The 19,178-nt window shown below is 37.5% G+C and overlaps 1 protein-coding gene across 1 annotated transcript in view; it reads right to left on the reverse strand.

Moving 5' to 3' along the window:
* SMS (spermine synthase) overlaps positions 1-19,178 on the reverse strand; it is a 67,501-nt gene that overhangs the window by 31,921 nt on the left and 16,402 nt on the right. The window contains exons 2-4 of the mRNA XM_027868355.1: positions 7,887-8,007; positions 2,706-2,799; positions 1,947-2,011 (exon numbers count right to left, since the gene is read on the reverse strand). Coding sequence (XP_027724156.1) covers positions 1,947-2,011; positions 2,706-2,799; positions 7,887-8,007 — 280 coding nt within the window. The remainder of the gene's footprint in view (positions 1-1,946; positions 2,012-2,705; positions 2,800-7,886; positions 8,008-19,178) is intronic.

Raw genomic sequence — 19,178 nt, forward strand, 5'->3', positions numbered from 1 at the left:
TAACTTGTTGTTTTGATAAAGGATCTAGGTTGGGAAGGTGGTAGAGGAAGTGGACTATAAAAGAAATCTATGCATTTACAAGCTGTTAACTGAGCATTTAGCTATTTGCAAAACACTCCATGGGAGTCACTGGAGTAGATATAAAATTAAGCAAGTAAAACTATGGGGTCCTGGTCACAAATACTTTCACTGCCTCAACTCTGACTCAGTGTTATTTTTAAAATAACAAGCTTAATTTAAAATAACTCCATCTGGGGCAACTAGGTGGCACAAAGGATAGAGCACTGGCCCTAGAGTCAGGAGGACCTGAGTTCAAATGTGACCTCAGACACTCACTAACTGTGTGACCCTGGGCAAGTCACTTAACCCCACTGCCTAACAAAATACAAAAAACAAAACAAACAAACAAACAAAAACCAAATAAAATAAAATAACTCCATCCCTGTGGGCAGCTAGGTGGTACAATGGACAGAGGACTGGCCCTGGAGTCAGGAAGACTTTAGTGCAAATCCAGCCTCAGATACTTGATACTTACTAGCTGCGTGACCCTGGGCAAGTCACGTAACCCCGGGCAAGTCACGTAACCCCATTGCCTAGGCAAAAATAATAACTCCATCCTATTAACTTTCAAGCTTTCTTACTAAACAGAAGTATAAGGGAGAATGTTTAAAAATCTGCCCTTCAAAAGTTTTCAAAAGGCAATTTGTATTTCTAACCCATTTTCTTCAAGCACCACCTAAAAAAACCCAATGAATTTCTTCTATTTCTTTTCAAGTTTTATTTTTAAATACCTGTTTGAAACATGAGATGTTCATGAGAACTAACTTGTGTAATTAAGGTTTGGGCTTCTATTTCTGCCTCTCAGCCTCATTAACTCAGTAAAGAATGAGATACAGTCACTGAGAAAAGAACAGCATATTTCCAGTGGCTCTGGAGTATTCCTTCTTTTTACAAAGGCCTGATTTACAAAGTAAATCAGTGAGTGTGTGTGTTTGTAGGGGGGGAGAGAAATCTGTTCTCAATTTGTACCAAGTCAGAGAAAATATCTCTTTATAAACAATAACTAATAAATAGGAGCTCCCGACTTTCTGACTGAAGAATCCACCACAGCCTTGGGTCACAGGAATTAGCACTTACAGATTAATAACTCAATCACAAAGCTGTAACAGAGTTGACACTCAAACCCAGACCCTCTGATTTCAAATTTAATGCTCCTGGGGTGGGGAACCTGTGGCCTCCTGGCTTTCTAGGTTCTTGGGTACAGCCTTCTGACTGAGTCCAAGTTTCACAGAACAAATCCTTGCAAGGGGATTTTTTTCTGTGAAGTTTGGATTCAGTCAAAGGGCCACACTTGAGGACCTAGAGGGACATATGTGGCCTTAAGGCCCTCAGGTTCCCCACCCCTGTTCTTACACCCCTGGTCTCAAGAAGTTAAATCATATCAATAAGCATTTACTAAGCACCTACTATATATTCTAGGAACTGTGATAAGTGTTGGAGCTCCATATGTTGCTGTAATATCTAAAACTGTTTAAAGGATGTACAAAACATAGAGATAAAGGCCACTTTAGGACAAAAGCTTTTATACTGAGGTTTCTGTTTACCCCATTAGACTGTAAACTCCTTAAGTGCTGGGACTATTTTTTTGCCTCTTTTTGTATCCTCACAGGCCGCACAGTGCCTGACACATAGTAGGTGCTTAATTAATGTTGATTGACTGAGAACTCTAATCATCTGAAGAGAAGGTCATGCTTGAAAACTGTACCCTAGAACTCACCTGAAATATAACTTATAACTGGAGACCTCATTATCATCCAGCCTGCCTAAGCAATCTGGGTTCCTTTCCATAACTTGGGTAGATCATGTCTGGGCAAGATTCACACCAAAGCCATTAGAAAAACAAAAAAAGGTATAAAACAACATTCAAACACAGACTCAAGACTCACCGTTTTAACCTTCCAATACTGCCCTGACACAGTTCTTTCATTCTTTCTTCTAATTTGTTTAGTAGCTACAAAAACAAAAGAAAAAAAAAGAATTTATACAGGCAGCTAAGATATATGTATCAACTTGTAACAAGCTATCAGAATGGCCTTTATTTCCATGGTATCACAACATCAGACTTCAGTGGGGCTTATGTGAGAGATCTGAATTAGGACAGAACCCCCCCCACACACACACACACGAAGTCCTAGCCCACACAGCCAGGCTTGTCTACAGAGCTCTGCCCTAAGTGAAGGACTTACAGAGGCATTAGGACTGTATTCAAAGACTCAAACATTGGAATTCTGATATAATTCAGCACCCTGCCCAACCCAACCCAGCTCTCTGCCTCTTCCTACCCCTGAAAAACAGCTTTAACTTTAGGTAACTCCAGTCAGTGTTTAAAGAGGGAGAGGAAGATTAAGGGGAAAGAAAATTCGGGCTTTCACCTTTCCTTCTGTGTAATCAAGAATCAAAGAACAAAAACAACTATTCTCATAAAGTTAAAGAATTTTAAAAGGGGGGGATAAAAAAAAAAGAATTATCTATAAGTCCCAGACCTAGATCACCACTGGGAGAAAACCGTTTTGGAAGGCTACAGACAAATCGAAAGTTAATTTCAGGTGAGCTGAAAAAATTGAGGGTCAAAAAAGGGCAAAAAACAGATACAGTACTTTAAGTTACATTTAACACCATCTGGATAAAAAGCAAGAAATACTTACATTGTCAATTTCTTCTCTTCCTTTCAAATCATTGCTATAACTCTGTACATCCATCAACACTAATCCATGTGGGTAAATTCTCAGACTGGCGAAACTAAAAAAAAAAAAATATATATATATACATAATATGTTTTCATTTTCATTTTAATTAATTTTAATTTAATTTTAATTAAGTTTTAATATTTGGCACTTAAGCATGGCATAAGGTAGAGAATTGGTTTGCAATTCCTATAAAATGTACTTTTTTAAACTTTTCCTATCCAAAATCCTATGCCATAAACTTAAGTGTTCTCTTAGCTAGCCTTTCCTTCAAGTAGGAAATCTACTTTAAATTTCTTCTAAAAGATGGCTAAGATTCAGATGAGGCTCTCTTCTGAGTATAAGTCTTACGTATGACCTATAACATTATTGTTTTTGATATGTATATTCTGCTCAGGTACTTAAATTATGAGGCTAGATTTTTGAAAGAAAAATAGCTGTTTTCACCATAGTACCCTCTAAACAAAACTGCAACTGGAAAACACCATATTCCTCATACCCCTAAATTAAGCAGTTCATTATGAAGATACACACAGCCACGCAAAAGTGATGAAAAAACTCTTCAAACATGGCTAATTCCTTCTGGAAGACCAGTGGAACAAAAATACCACTGAAAATTGTAATGGACAGACAAGACACATTACTTTCAAGATGTCAGGAGTTAGACAGTACAGTGGATAGAGTACTGGCCTCGGATTCAGGAGGACCTGAGTTAAAATCTGACCTCAGACACTTGACTCTTACTAGTTATGTGGCCCTGGGCAAATCATTTAACCCCAGGTGCCTTGCAAAAAAAAAAAAAGAGAGAGAGAGGGAGAGACAAAACTATCCATTTCAAATAAGAAAGTTACTGAAGGAAAAGGAAGGAATGTAGAGAGGAAATTTAAGAGTACTTGGAGATTTGGAGGCATGTCAAAGGCCTCTGCATCACAGAGGGCTGGTAACAGGAAAACAAAAAACAAAAACAGCCACTGTGATTTTCTGACTGGCAAAGCAATATGGGTCCATAAATATACAGCTATAGAGACATAGAGATAGAGACAGACTGATGGGCATACAAACAGGGACTCTTGACAATATAAATGAAAATAAAAATAACAACAAAACACAAAAGTGAACACTGCATGTTCTGACGAGCCTGAGTTCAAGAAATGTACCTCCATTCTTTGCCCAGAGCAGGAAGACCAAAAGCAGACTGTTAGGCTCAGTTATGTGTTGGTTAGTTTTACTGAACTAATTTTTTTTCCTTCTTCCTTCTTTATTCTTTGTTAAAAGGGATGACTCACTGGGTGGTGGTGGAATATCTGGAATATCTGAAGTTTGAGATAAAGGAGGGAGGGGGTACTTTCTAATGCTAAATCTTTCCTAACCCAGCCCTTAATCCTATCCTTTACAGATTTCTTCCAACACTAATCCATCATTCACCTCCTTTTGTGCATCTTCAATTTCTTCTTCAAGACTACATATTAATAGTGGAAGTACCAATGGGTTTTGTGGGAAAAATCAGGGAAGGCTTCACACAGCATTTGAATTGGGCTTTAAAGGATGCAGAAATTCAATTCAAAAAGATGACATTGCAGTCACAGCTTCAGCAAAGGGAAGGAGACTTCCCTTTGGAAGTTCCAAGGACAAAGAGTAATTGAGTTTGGCTATCGTATGTACAGAGAGGACTGATGTGATAAGGCTGGATTGGGAGGCTGGTACCAGGCTGTGAAAAGCCTTGACTGCCAAGCAAGGGAGACTGAATTTTGACTCAAGAGGCAACAAGATCAGAAGATCATAGATTTGGGAAAGGAAAGGGACCTTCAAGAAGAAACTTAAGGGCAGAACCAGGAGAACATTGTACATAGTAACAGCCACATTGTACAATGACTAATATTGATAGACTTAACCCTTCTCAGCAATACAAGGATCTAAGACATCTCCAAAGGCCTCATGATGGAAAATGCTATCCACAAAGAAGAAAGAACTATGGAGTTCTGCTTTTTCTTCTGTTGTGTGTTGTTTCCTCTTTCTGGAGGTTCCTCCTATTGGTTCTAATTCTTACTTACAACATAACTAATGTGAAAATATGTTTAATAGGAATGTGTATGTATAACCTACATCAGATTGCGCCCTGTCTTGGGGAGGGAGGTGGGGAGGGAGAGGGAGAAAAATTTAAAACTCAAAAGCTTATGGAAGGGATTGTTGATATTTCAAAATAAATAACAAAAAAAAAAAAAAAAAAATGAAGAAGAAGAAGAAGAAACTTCAAAGGCCCAGAGACATTTAAATGACTTGCCCAAAGTCACAAGAGGCCAAATCTAACTGCACCGTGCTATCTCCTGGGAGTTACTGGAGAGATTTTTAAAACAATGCATGAACAAAGTAAGTCTGGCAAAAGCACAAAGAAGAAATGCTATAAGGGGGAGAGAAAGAAAACAGACATATCACACCAATTCAGGGTGGTAGAAATCAAGGCCAGCATAAGAGTGCTAACAGAGGTAATAAAAAAAATTGAAACAACAGAAATTCTACAGGTAGAATCTACAGGAATGCAGATTTTATATAAGAAGTTATATAAGCCTTAAAGGATTATGTGTGCCAGCTAATATTAGTAAGGTCAGGGATAATAAAGATTTAAAAAAAAAAGAGACTTTGATTTCGGGATCACTAAAACTATTTCCTGATTGAAAGCAAGAAGTAAAAAATCCTAACAACAATAATAATGCTAGGTGGTCCAGTGGACTGAGTACTGGGCCTGGAGTGAGGAAGTGTTATCTTCCTGAGTTCAAATCTGGCTTCAGACACTAACTAGCTGTGTTATACCCACCCCAGCAAGTCATTTAACCTTGTTTGCCTCAGTTTCCGCATATATAAAATGAGCTAGAGAAAGAAATGGCAAACCACTCCAGTATCTTTGCCAAGGAAACCCCAAATGTTGTCACAAAAAGACAAATATGACTGAAAAACAATTGAACAACCACAAAAATCATTAAATAGCACCTTCAGTTTGTAAAGCACTTGACACATTATCTGACTCTATCTTCACAATACGCTAGGGGCTATTATCCCCATTTTACAGATGAGGAAACTGAGGCAAACAAAGGAAAAGTGACTTGCCCAAGGTCACACAGATAATATCTCAGGTCAGATTTGAACTCTGTTCTTCCTGACTCTAGGCCCAGCTCTTTATCCACTGTGCCCCTAGCTGCCTCTAAATAGGCAGTTTATGATGAATGCGCCACAAAGATCTAAATATGAGATACTGCATGAATGTTTATGTCACTGATAAAAACAGAGAAGTCAGAAGGAACAAGAGTTTCAGAAGGTTAAGGTAGGTTTCAGATATACTGACTTAGGTGATGATGGGATATACAGCTAATATCCTAAATGTGCAGGTCAGAGCTTGGAAAAGGATTGGGGTTGGAGACTTGAGATTTCTGTCACCTATATTTGAGTAGTAGTTGAAGACATGAAAGTGAATCAGATTTATATGGGCAGTAGTGGGTGGAGGGCAGAACTGTGGCAAACAGGAAGCAACCAAGAACAGAGAAAAGAAATGGTTCTGGAGATAGAAGAATAAACACAGTGTCTCTGAAACCAAATATCTTACTAGGAAGAAGGCTATCATCTGTGTCAAATAATGAGAAGCAGCACGGTTTAGTAGAAAAAGCCCCACAATCCAGTGACCTAGCTGGGTGACCATGGAGGAGCCATTTACTGGAGCTCAGTTTCATCTGTAGAATCAGAATAATTCGTGTAAAAACCACCTCACAGGGTTGCAGTGAAGCTCTAATGATTTTATATAAAGGGTTTTGTAAGCCTTAAAGCGTTATGTGTGCCAGCTAATATTAGTAAGGTTAACGATGATAAAGACTGGAAAAAAAAAAGCCATTTGATTTCAATCACTGAAACTATTTCCTCAAAGGTCACCAATGACGTCAAAGATGGTGTGTTTGGAGAGTGCCTGACACACAGTAGGGGCTTAATGGGGGTGAAGGAGAAGAGTAGAGCCGGACTACAAAAGGGAAAGGAGAAAGAAGAAGGGAAGGAAATGAAGACTTTTTCCAAAAAATCCTTCACATATATTTTCCCTATCTAATACCACAGAACCCATAGTAATATGTTATGCTACTCTATTACTATGGTATGTTAAGATAACAGCACGGAACCTCCCTAATACCATAGGGACCCCTTCATTAAAATGCACCTTCCCCTCCCCTCTCCTCAGTTTTCCTATTTCTTCTCAGGGCACAAACATTAATTCCTTTCAACAAGCGTATGCTACTATGAGCAATTATTTTAAGTACCAGGGATACAGAAACATAAATTCACTTAAGGAATTTTCATTTTGCTGTCATCATCCTCAAGTAAACCAACTTAAAACCCTGGAATCCATTTTGACCCTTTTTCCTCCCTCATCCCCTGCCAACATCCCATTAGTTAACCAGTATAATCAAATTCTATGCTCACCCTCACCATAACCAAGAGAGGTCTGGCCTTCATTAACCTCTTGACTAGACTGCTAAAAGCAAAGATTTTTAATGTCACATTCTATGTTCCCTTACAGGCAAAATGGACTAGGGAATGAAAAGGACCTTGTTTCAAGTCACTTAAACTCCGTGAAGATCTTAAGTCTTCCAAATGAAAGGATTTGGACTAGATGACCTCTAAGTTTGCCTCTATTTCGAAATGTAGGATCCCAAGATCCCTACTCTGAGGTTCACCACCTGGCAACCCTCGAAAAGTGACTGCAGCAATGAGCAAAAAGAAGATTGCCAAGAGATCAAAAATCAAGTCCTTTGTGAAAGTTTATAACTACAACCACCTCATGCCCACCAGATACTCTGTGGATATCCCATTGAACAAAACAGTTGTCAACAAAGATATGTTCCGTGACCTTGCACTAAAACGTAAGGCGAGGAAGGAGGCCAAGGTGAAATTTGAGGAAAGGTACAAGACAGGCAAAAACAAGTGATTCTTCCAGAAGCTATCGTTTTAGAACTACTTTGCTGGTCAGTAAATAAAATGTTTATTAAAAGTGAAAAAAAAATGTGTAGAATTTATTCTTTTCTCTAAAAAAAAAAATCCAAGTATTATAAAAAGAGATTTGTGGTAAGTTCAAAATAAAATTAATTTTTTAAAAAGACCTTCACTTACCTGCCATTTTTGTTAACGTAGGTTGCTAAATATCCATGATCTTCCCAAGAATGAACTGTTTCTGTCATTGCCTGCTCTTCAAAAACAGACTGTAGACCTTTAAGAATGGCATCTCCATCAGCTATAAGAAGACAGAGAAAAGACAGAAAAAAGGGTCAACTAAGAAACCTTAATATTTGATTGATAACCTACATGGATCTAATTTGTCACACCTCTTGAAATTTTACCAAATTAACTTGAGGTAGTATTAAAATAAAGCATGAAGAGGGAAATGCAAGAATGACTCGAGATATACATAAGACCAGACAATTACTCAATAGAGTCAAAGTGAATATCAACATTTTCATACCATTTTTCAAAGGTCAACAATTCAGCAGTTTGTCACAGAAAATAAAAAACGGGAAGTCAATATTGGAAAGGCTGCTGAAAGAGGGACACTAATGCCTGGTTGATCTGGAAAACTCTTATTATGCTAAGAAAGCAACTAAATTGTCCACATTATCCTTTGATCCAAAAAGCCTACCCATGGGCACAGACCCCAATGAAATCAAAGATGTAAAGGATATCAATTTATATTTTATAACACTGACACACGCTCAAGAGTTTTACATTTATCTCAGTGCTTGTCACTTAGTCATTTTTTACTTTATATAAAGTAACTTGATGTAAGGAATATAATTTGAGTTACTTTCAAAATTTTGTAACTTTGAAATTTAGTTTTATTATGGAGTTAACCCACAGTAGACACAAATATTTAGAGTGGTACTTTTGTGGTAGCAAAGAACTGGAAACAAAGATGCACAACGACTGGGGAGTAGCTCAAATTGTAGCTCACAAATAATGGAAAATTACTAGGTTGCAAGAAACATGAATAGAGAAGCAAAGGAGGAGATAGTGATCAAAAGGGAAGTACACAGAACCAGAAAAACCATACACGTATAAATACAATTACTACTACAATGAAAGTGAAAGAAACAAAACAAAAAATCCCCCTAATTAAAATGACCAAGTCAGACTCCAACACACAGCTGAGAACGTCTCTGTCTTCTTTTCAGGAGTGGGGACTACAGACATACAACAATGCATATACTATCTTTATGTTATTGTCACTCCTGGGGGCATGCAGCAAAGCACCCTGAAGCAGAGATAAGATGTGGCATGCCAATTCAACAACCCTGACCACCTACCACCATTTTCCCTAAAGACTCAGTTGACCCCCTCTGGCTCTGTTGAAATCTGTGGACTTCTTCTCAGATTGTTTTTAAATGCATGAAAGAGACAGAATCAAAAAGTAAAGCAATTACATTGAAATAGTTTGAATCAAAATAATTTTTAAAACAAGTTCATGAATCTCAGGCTGAGAACCCCTGTGCATAGATGTGTTCTCTAAGGGAATGTACAGGGAACAAAAAGAGAGCCTTGGAGAAAGTCCACATAGAGTTCAATGGGTGTTAGAAGGCCAAGTTCAAGAGATAAAGAAACTATGGTATAGCATGTAGGAAGGAAACCTTAAGAAAATAGGGTTCTAAGCTGGGGGTGAAGGAGAGGTCAGTTCAGAGGGCATACATAATGCCACAGAGCAGCTGAATTGAAAAGATGACTGAGAAAATGATTTAAAAAGAAATAGTCTTTGCAAGTGATTTCTTCTGTCTGTTTTGGAAGAGCCATGCTGCAGTAGAACCTAAGAAGACATAGGGCTACAGAAGGGATGGACTGTGATGAAATGCAGGTAGCATGTACAAACCACTTGTTTATGAGCAAGTTTGCCAGTGAAAGGAAAGAGAGAAATAGGAAAATGGCTTTAAAATCCACAAATCTTACTTTTACCCATCAGTGACCACTAAAACTTTCAGCAGAGCTGCTAGAAAATAACTGGGTTATCTACCTAGCTTGTAAGTTTCACATCCTCTTTCTAAAATGTGCCTTGTATTATAAATATAGACAGAGATTGAAATAAGGAGCTCATTGTCAATCAAGGGCTAAAAAAAAAATCTTCCTGAGAAAAATTAATAAAATTTCATTGACTTAAATAGGACTGACTTGGAAGGAATGGGCTAAAACTGAACTGTAAACAAACATGTAATTGGCATATAAAAAAGTAAAATGTTTATACATATATATATACACATATGTATATATATTGCTCGATCTATCTATCTATATCTGTATAATATGTTCTGAGTAGGATGTCTTATCCCTCTCCCCCACCTTTTTTTGTGACAGAGGTAGAGGGAGTCACCTGAGGGTCCTTCCAGATGAGATTGAAAGAACCAGTTGTTTTAGCTCTCTGGATTTCACTTTCCTCATCTGCAAAATAAGGGATGAGATTAGATGGTCACCAATGAATCTGACTATTCTAGTTTGGTATCTCTTAAATCTTACTGGTTTTAGAGGTCACCAATCTCCCCAAACCACTCTTTATCTCTACTCCCATCATTCAAGCAGCATCTACTATGTGCTAGGCCCTGAGAGACAAAGACAAGCAGAACAGTCAGTCCCTGTCCTTAAAGCTAGATTTTGTTAAGCTCAACCCAATCATTTTGTAGGGAAGGAAACAGGTCCAGAAGTTGAGACTTGCCTAGGTTCACATGGCTTGTAAGTATCCAAAGCAGGATTTGAACAAGGTTTCCTCACTCCAAGTAGAGTACTTAATCTTTTATATCCCTGAACAACACTTTATGAACCTGTCCATCTTTACCCTGCTATCTTGTGTTTTAATAGTTTGGGCCTATGTCTTCTTTTAAAAAAATAAAACTCTGCCCTCCCAATAAGAAGGGAAGCTGCTTGAAAGCAATTATCCCTTCTGTGATCTTTAAATGGCCAGTATTTTTTATTTAATTAAGTCACTATCATTTACAATCTTATAGTGACAGAATATGAGAAAATACTGAATTGATATTAAGGTATGCTGCAAGGTTGCAGTCTACAAAATAAGCCTATAAAAATAATAGCATTTCTACATGATGACAAATCCAAGAGGCAATAACAGAAAGGGAAATATTGTTCAAAATAATGACAAAATGGATAAAATATTTGAGGGACCAATCAAAGAACATAAAACACTTGTATACATTCAATTACAAAGTGGTCCTTAAAAGAATAAAGACCATAGCTGGTGCAAGGTGGGCAAGTGGGTCAAACAATGGATAGAGCACTGGCCCTGGAGTCAGGAGGATCTTTGTTCAAAAACTGGCTAAGATACTTACTACCCGTGTGACCATGGGCAAGTTACTTAACCTGCTTGCCTCAGTCTTCTCTTCTGTAAAATAAGCTGAAGAACGAAATGCTAAACCACTCCAGGATCTCTGCCAAGAAAACCCCAAATGGGGTCAGGAAAAGTCAAACACAACTGAAATGACTTGACAACAAAAAAATTGCTAGAGGAATATTTAGCGTCATGGTTATACTATAATTCAATATAATAATGTTGTCAATAACAATATTATTATCAATTTTATTAAATGACAGTAGTATAAAAATTAATTTACTTTTAATACTATACCAATTCTACAGAATAACAATTCATTTGGAGAAATAAAATATCTATAATATCAAAGGAAACAATCAAGCAGCAGAATTGAAGGTGGAATGAGCACTTTCAGACCTTAAACTATATTATAAGAGTAACAGTCACCAAAAGTATTTGGCACCAAAACTATCTAGAGACCAATGGAATAAACTAGGCAGGGGAAAATAAAAAACAATGGAACCCAATAAGCCAGTGTTCAACAAACCAGAAAACATATCATTTTTAAAAATTACCTGTTTGATTAAAAAAAATTTGTTGTAGAAAACTGGAAAGAAGCTTAGAAGAAATTATACTTTAGCAGAGACCAACACGTTTGCCATATTCCACAATAAAGTCTAACTGGATGTGACCAAAATATTAAAGATATACCATACCATTAAAAAGCTAGAAGAGAAGATAAATTTACCTTTCACAACTATGAGTTGGAGATTTATTTTTAATTTGTTTTTACATTTTTTAATTTTAATTACATAAAAGTGAAGTACCTCTGCACAAACAAAATTAATGCACCAGAATAAGACAAGAAGTAGTTAAATGGGAACACAATCTTTTAATCAAATTTCTCAAGTAAGGAGTTGGTATTCAAGAAATATAAACAACAGATATGTGAAAAGCACTGCTACAAATATTTTGATACATATGGAGACTTTCTTCTTATCAATGACCTCCTTGGGATATTAGTCTAGTAACATACTCTCTGGGTCAGAATATGGACAGATATTTTAATCACTTTATTTGTAATTCCAAATTGCTTTCCAAAGTGGTTGTACTGATTATTCTTGTTGTTGTCCCTCTACCAACAATGTACTAGTGTGCCTATCACCGCATCATCCATCCTTAGAATTCACAAGTTATCTTGTTTTTACAGCTCTTCAATGCATCTAATTATAATTGTCATTACATGGTATGTGGTAGTCTTATCTCCTTAGGCAGTTAATTCCACAGGTGCAAGAACTATAGCTTAACTAAACTTTGTCCTATCTCAGTGTCTGAGTAATGTTCTACACATAGGAATTTATTTTTGAATGGAGCTAGAGAATGACTAGAGCAAAGCTTTTCAAAATATGACAACAAAACTCAGAGGTTCCCCAAGACCCTTTCAGAACGTCCCTGAGGGGGTTATTCAGCCTGGGAGTTAAGAAGTCAATGAAGGTTTAAACACTTAATGGAAAAGTGAAAATCCTGGGACCAAAATAGTCTCCTGGAACTTCCCTCCTCCACCTCAGACCTCTCACCACTTTTTCCCTCCTACCTCTAACAAAGCACAGTAACAACATTACAGTTATTGTATTAGTCTAAGAGTGTAAGTTCTTTGAAGGCAAGAGACAGCTGTTTTCCATTGTATCCCCCAGTAATTGAGCACAGAGCAAATAGTAGGTACTAAATAAATGCTTATTGCTTGATGATCGGGTCTTATGAACCTACTACTTTAAGTACTTTGAAGGAGAGGACCGTGTCTTGCACCACCTAACTGCCCTACATTTAGATACTCAATACAGGAACTCTGATGAATTTTAAGGAAAAAGCCCTGGCCCATCTCCAATCCCGAGTGAATGCAAATAGTAACTGTTTCCTTTTTGGGCTGAAACCGTGAGGGTCTCCCTCTCCCAGTTTGACTTTTTTTTTTAAACGGGCCATCCCTTGACTCACTTCTTAAAGAGGCCTATTCACTGAATGGGTGTTGCCTCACTCAAAGAAAGAACTTGAAAAGATCTTGGCTTATAAAGGTCAAGGTCTCCCACTGCATCCTGGGCCATATCCAATCTTCCTGATCAATATCTGGCCACTGGACCAGATGGCTCTGGAGGACAAAGTGAGGCTGGTGGCTGCACAGCTCTGCTTCACTCAAATTCAATTGCAAGCCATGTCATCATCTCCCTTATGTGACAGTCCTCTTTGAGAATGAAGGACAAATCACAACCACAAGGAAAAAGCCAAACCCCCAGGAAGCAAGTGTTAACTGGTTCTTATGTAGCAGTAGCAGTGATATCCCAACTTTAAAAGTACCAGCTTTGCACAAGCCTAAAACATATTCCCCTCTAACTACCTAACCTCCCAGTAAAACACAGTTCTGGGGAGGCCACCTCCTACATGAGGCCTTCCCTGATCCCTAGTTGTTAATGCCCTATCCTGCTGAAAATTTGTATGCATGTTACATCCTCCCAGTAGAATATAAAAAGCTCTTTTCAAACTGAGACCTGTTTCCCCTATTTGTATCCCCACCTCAACGAGGAAATGCATTAATAAGTGTTTGTGGTACTGAAAGCATAGATTTATTCTCTCAAGAATCAAGGAATGTTAGGGACAGTTAGTTGGCGCAGTAGATAGAGCACCCACCCTAGATTCAGGAGGTCTTGAGTTCAAATCCGACCTCAGACACATAATACTTACTAGCTGTGTGAACTTGGGCAAGTCACATTGCCTAGCCAAAAAAAAAAAAAAAAAAAATCAAGGAATGTCTCACTTTTCTCCTGAGTTTTAAACTGTCCTCAGGCCTCAGAAGGTTTCACATTTCCAGGCTGCATATCACTACAACTAACTATATAAATCACCACCAATGCTTGAAACTAAGAGGGAAGGGGGAAAAAACGTAAAAGATAGCAATCATTTGAATCATTTAAACTGTATTAAATAATTTAACCTGCATATAGAAACATATCTAGCATTCAAAAGGTATGGCAGGTAAGAAAGCTAACCACTTTAAAACAAAACTCCCAAACCCACCTGAAAGTGTTGTGCTAATTCTGAAGATCAAAGATTGTGTAGAATTATTACTGCAACTGGCAAAGGATGAAGGAATTTCTACCAAGCACAAGGTATAAATATTATCATGGTGGTGGAAAGATGCCCAAAAAGAAAAAAACCTGGTTCTGTGCTTCTTGTAAAACGTTTTCATCACTTTATTCATGCTTAAGGATTTCATAGGAAGAAGTTAATCTGCAGTCCATTAATAGTTGTAAGTGACTCTTGAACTTAAAAATGTGTTCATGACAACATTAGTGGCAGAATTCCATCCAAGGCACACACCAAAATTAAATGGTCTTCTATTCCTGTTCCCTTTTAAGTCAAAGCACACAATTCAGAAGAATTCTGAGGGTTTGAAAAACTTAACATATGATGGATTTCTTGATCAAAAATATAAAAATGGTTAGATTACCCACTATCAGGTAAATACAGCTGAGTTTTCATTGAAGCTCACCTTAATGGAAATTAAAAAAAAAAATCTCAAGCATGGTGGGACTAGTATCCATGTGTTCAGGTCAGTATTCCTTGTAATGTGACCTTTAAGTCCCAAACAAATAATAGCTAGATGGGGATAAGGGTAGGGTGAAGGGTACAGGTAATGGAACTAAAAATGCAGGATGGTAGTACCATTAACAGACATAAAGAGGAGTGTTTAAACTTTGAAACCATGATCCCAGAGGACTCATGATGAAACATGCTACCCACCTTTTGATAAAGAGGGGATGAACTCAAGAGTATAGATGGAGACATTTTTCTTTTTGGACATGACCATACATATTAACAGGATCTTTTTGTTGTTGTTGCTGTTTTAGCCTCAATTGGGAGAGAGAAGGGAAAGGACTTTTTATGGAAAAAAAGTTTTGGTTTGTTTTTGTTTTTTAAAAAAAAAGTGTTTACAGGGGAAGATAGCATTCTAGATAGATGGACCAAGGGACAGAGTATCCTACTGGTTCTTAAGTGATGCAGAAACCAATCTCCTAAAGATGTTCAAGGCATAAGTTGGAAGTAAGTGGAAAGTGATAAGGTGGCCCTCCCCATTTCAACCGGAGAGTCACACTCTGGATGCTGACCTCTACACTGAAGGCTTGCCATTCCACTGAGGCAATGAATTTCCTGGTGTTTATTCTCAGGCTAACATCCTGAAGGGGCCAGAGCCCAAATATCATTCTTGTTGAAATGACCCAACTGAAATGTGCTGAATGACAGACATTCAGGTAGCCTTTAAGGGCTCATTTGAATAGATTCTATTACCCAGATTACCTTTACTATATATACACTCTAAGTAATAGAACAAAAGAATCTTGGAGTTGGAACAAACAGGTAAGTACAGTAATAGCAAAAACTCTGCTTTCAAATTCTGACACTGCTATTTTAGATCTCTCTGTAAGACTTACCCAAGATCATTTTTTGAGTCTTGAGTCTCATTTTCCTAGACTGTGAAAAGAAATGGTAGTACTAGATCAGAGATTCTAAACCTGGAGTCCATAAAACAGATTTCAAGGAGTCTGTGAACTTGGTAAGGAAAAAAAAAATCTAGTTTCACTAACATCTAAGTGAAATTTAGCATTTCCTTCAATTACAAGTTTTAGGAAAACATTCTGAGATGGCTTCGCCTGACTACCAAAGTGGTCTATGACACAAAAAAGTTTAAGAATCATTAGACCAGATGACCTCCAAGGTCCCTTTCAGTTTTAAATCTGTGGTCTTATGACCACAGAGAAAATTTATAGAGAGTCCATAATAATAATAGGAACAACAATAGCTAGCATTTACATGGATTTAAGATTTACAAAGCATTTTACAAATATTGTCTCATGGGGAGGAGGGGGAGAGTGCTATTATCCTCATTTTACAGATGAGGAAATTGAGACCGCAGAAGTTCAGTTACTTGCCCAGAGTCCCACAGCTACGCTGAGGGAAGTAAGCAGAACAGGAGAACATTGTATGTGGTAACAGGCGCACTGTGAGATGACTTAACTTTGACAGACAGCCATTCTCAGCAATTCAATAATCTTTAAGACAATTCCAAAAGACATGATTGAAAATTCTATCCACATCCAGAGAAAGAACTATGGAGTCTGAATGCAGATCGAAGCATATGATTCTCTTTTTTTTTTTTTGCTTTTTCTTTCTCATGGTTTTTCGTTTTTGTTCTGATTCTTCTTTCACAACATGACTAATGTGGAAATATATTTAATGATTCTTCATATATAGCCTATACCAGACTGCATCCCATCTTGAGGAAGGGAAAGGGGAGGGAGGGGGAAATTTTATAACTGAAAATCATTATAAAAGTGAATGTTGAAAACTAAAAATAAATTAATTTTTAAAAAAGTATCTGAAACAGGATTAAAACTCAGATCCTCCTGATGCCAACTACTACACTACCTGCCTACCATATATAGCTTACCTAGACAGGAATCACTTTCCTGATTCTAATAATGGTGAACTTACTACTTAAGGTGGTAGCATTTACACTTTTAAATATCACTATTCTCGATTTCCTTATATTGAGCTGAAATCAGCCTCTTTGCCTGGTACATTGTTAAGCACTATAGGTATAAATGTTAGCTATTATTATCATTTTCATTATTCCTTCCTTATGAAGTTCTGCATTTGGTCCTGCCCCCTGTACAAAGCAGAATGAATAAATCCTTCTTCTATGTGGCAGCGGCGTGGCTTAGTGGACAGTACACAGGTTCTGGAGTCAGAAAGACGTGAATTCACTCCTGTCTCAGATACTTCCTAGGTGTGTGAAATGGGGCAAGTCCCTTAACCTCTGTTTGCCTCAGCTTTCTCAACTGTAAATCAAGGATAGTAACAGCACTTACTTTTCAGGGCTGCTTTGAGGATAAAATGAGATAAAAGTTTGAAAGCGCTTAGCATAGTGCCTGGCCCACAGTAAAAACTACATAAATGCTTATTCACTTCCTCTTCTCTCCCTTTCTATATATGGGCCCTTCAAAAACCTGAAAGCAAAACTACCATGACTTCAGTAATAATAACAGTGATGTTTCAAACTGTTATTGGTGCACTGCTTTGGTCATGTTGGGTTTGAGATGCCCTCAAGACATCCTATCTAAATGTCCATTAGGTAGTTGTTGATGAAGACTGGAGTTCAGGAGGGAGGGTGGGGGTGAATACCCAGCTTGCTGAGATCAAGAGAGTAAGTACTAAAGAAGGCCCAGGAGAGCTAGGAATATTAAGGAATATTTACAGTTAAGTTGGCATCATCACAAAGATGAAGATCCGGAAGAGAATACCATAAAATAACCATCAGGCAGGTAAAGAGGAGAATCAACAGTATCACAAAAACCCAGAAAAGAGAAAAAGCATCCAGGAAGTATTTAACAGCACCAAATGCTGCAGAGTCAAAAGAGGACAGAGACTGAGAAAAAAACCACTTGACTTTGCAATTAGGAGGTTCTAGAGAAAATAGCTTTATTACAGTTTTCGGGTCATAAGCCAAATAGCAGGAAGATTATTAGGGGGGTGTGAGAAGAGCAGCATGGTCCCCAAGTATAAACACCCTTTTCAAGAAATTTGGGCACAGCAGAGAACAAAAGAAAACTTAAAAGGAAGCAAAAAAAAAAAAAAAAAGATGGATAGCTCAACACAACATGTAGTATTTATTAGATAGGCTTTCTTGAAATGGAAATTTACTGCCAAATATTCTGAATCCTCTCTCATGTTCTGCTATGCATATGGCAATGTTCTTTCTTATTTTGTATTATTTTAGTTTTAGTATAAGTTTCTTTTTTCTTATTTTGTATTTAAGTTTAAAATAAAAAAAAATTTACAAATAAAAGAAATGAGGAAGAGATGGGGAGAAAAAAAATGTTAGAGAACAACACCTGATGGGAATGGTAGAATGTTGTAAGAGGTTTGTTTTGTTTTGTTTTAAGGATGGGGGGGAAGTAGGGGAGGTTGGATATATTTGCAGGCAGCAGAGAAAGAACCAGTGAATTGGAAGTGAACGAAAATTAGACAACTGTGGAAATAAAAGGAGAAAGGATCACAGGTAAACAGAGGGGTTGGATTTGGCAAGGAGAAGCATTCAGAGACTGGAGTGGAAGGTAGAGGGCTGCGTGTGTGTGTGTGTGTGTGTGTGTGTGTAAGGAGGTGGTGGCTTCGAAAGGCTGAAAGAAGTTTGGAATTGCTGCTGTGGTGAGTATTAATTAGGAAGGAGAAGCTTGGCTAGCTGAAAGTACACAGCATATAAAGGAAGCAATCATAGCTTCATGACTTCCTCCAGCTACATTCAGCCACACATAAGCAGAGAGGCAGCATGGCATAGCAAATAGAGCACTAGAGTTGTAGTCAGAAAGACTTGGGTTCAAATCCTGCCTTATACACCTATGAACTGGTGACCTAGTCAAGTCAGCAACTATTTATCATGTTAACTATGTGCCAGGCTCTATACTAAGCACTTCACAATTATTATCTCATTTGATCCTCACAACAAACCAGGGAGGTAGCTGCTATTATTATTACTATTTTACAGATGAAGAAACTGAGGCAGACAAGAGGTTAAAGGACTTGCCCAAGGTTCCACAAGTACTCAGTGACTAAGATTCAGATCTTCCTCACTCTCCAAGTCCAGCTCTTGTCCTTATCCAGGTTTGTCTTACTGGACTTCCTTCTTCATGATTGTTGTTGGTTAAATGGTAGCCAAAAAACAGGTTTTTGTTTTTGTTCTTGTTTTTAAATAAAGAGAGAGGAGAGGCAGGAATAGTAATTAAGTTTTCCCCATCTACCTAATCTAAGACAGGGGGAAGAAAATAGCTAACTTTCCAAGCAAAGAGCAAAGGATACTGTTCCTAAAAGAAAAAGTCCAAGAAAACCCAAACTATTAGACAAAGAAACAGTGAAAAAGAAAAAAGAAAAAAAAAAATGAAGACTAACTAAAATGAGGGGGAAAACCTGAATGAAAAATATAGCTTTTAAAAAAAAAGGAAATTTTGGTTGAAGTAAAAAAACAAAACTCAGTTATATATCTTTATTTACTTAAAAATAAA

Source organism: Vombatus ursinus, unplaced genomic scaffold (genome assembly GCF_900497805.2).
Source record: "Vombatus ursinus unplaced genomic scaffold, bare-nosed wombat genome assembly UNPS02001419.1, whole genome shotgun sequence".
Classification (NCBI taxonomy): Eukaryota; Metazoa; Chordata; class Mammalia; order Diprotodontia; family Vombatidae; genus Vombatus; species Vombatus ursinus.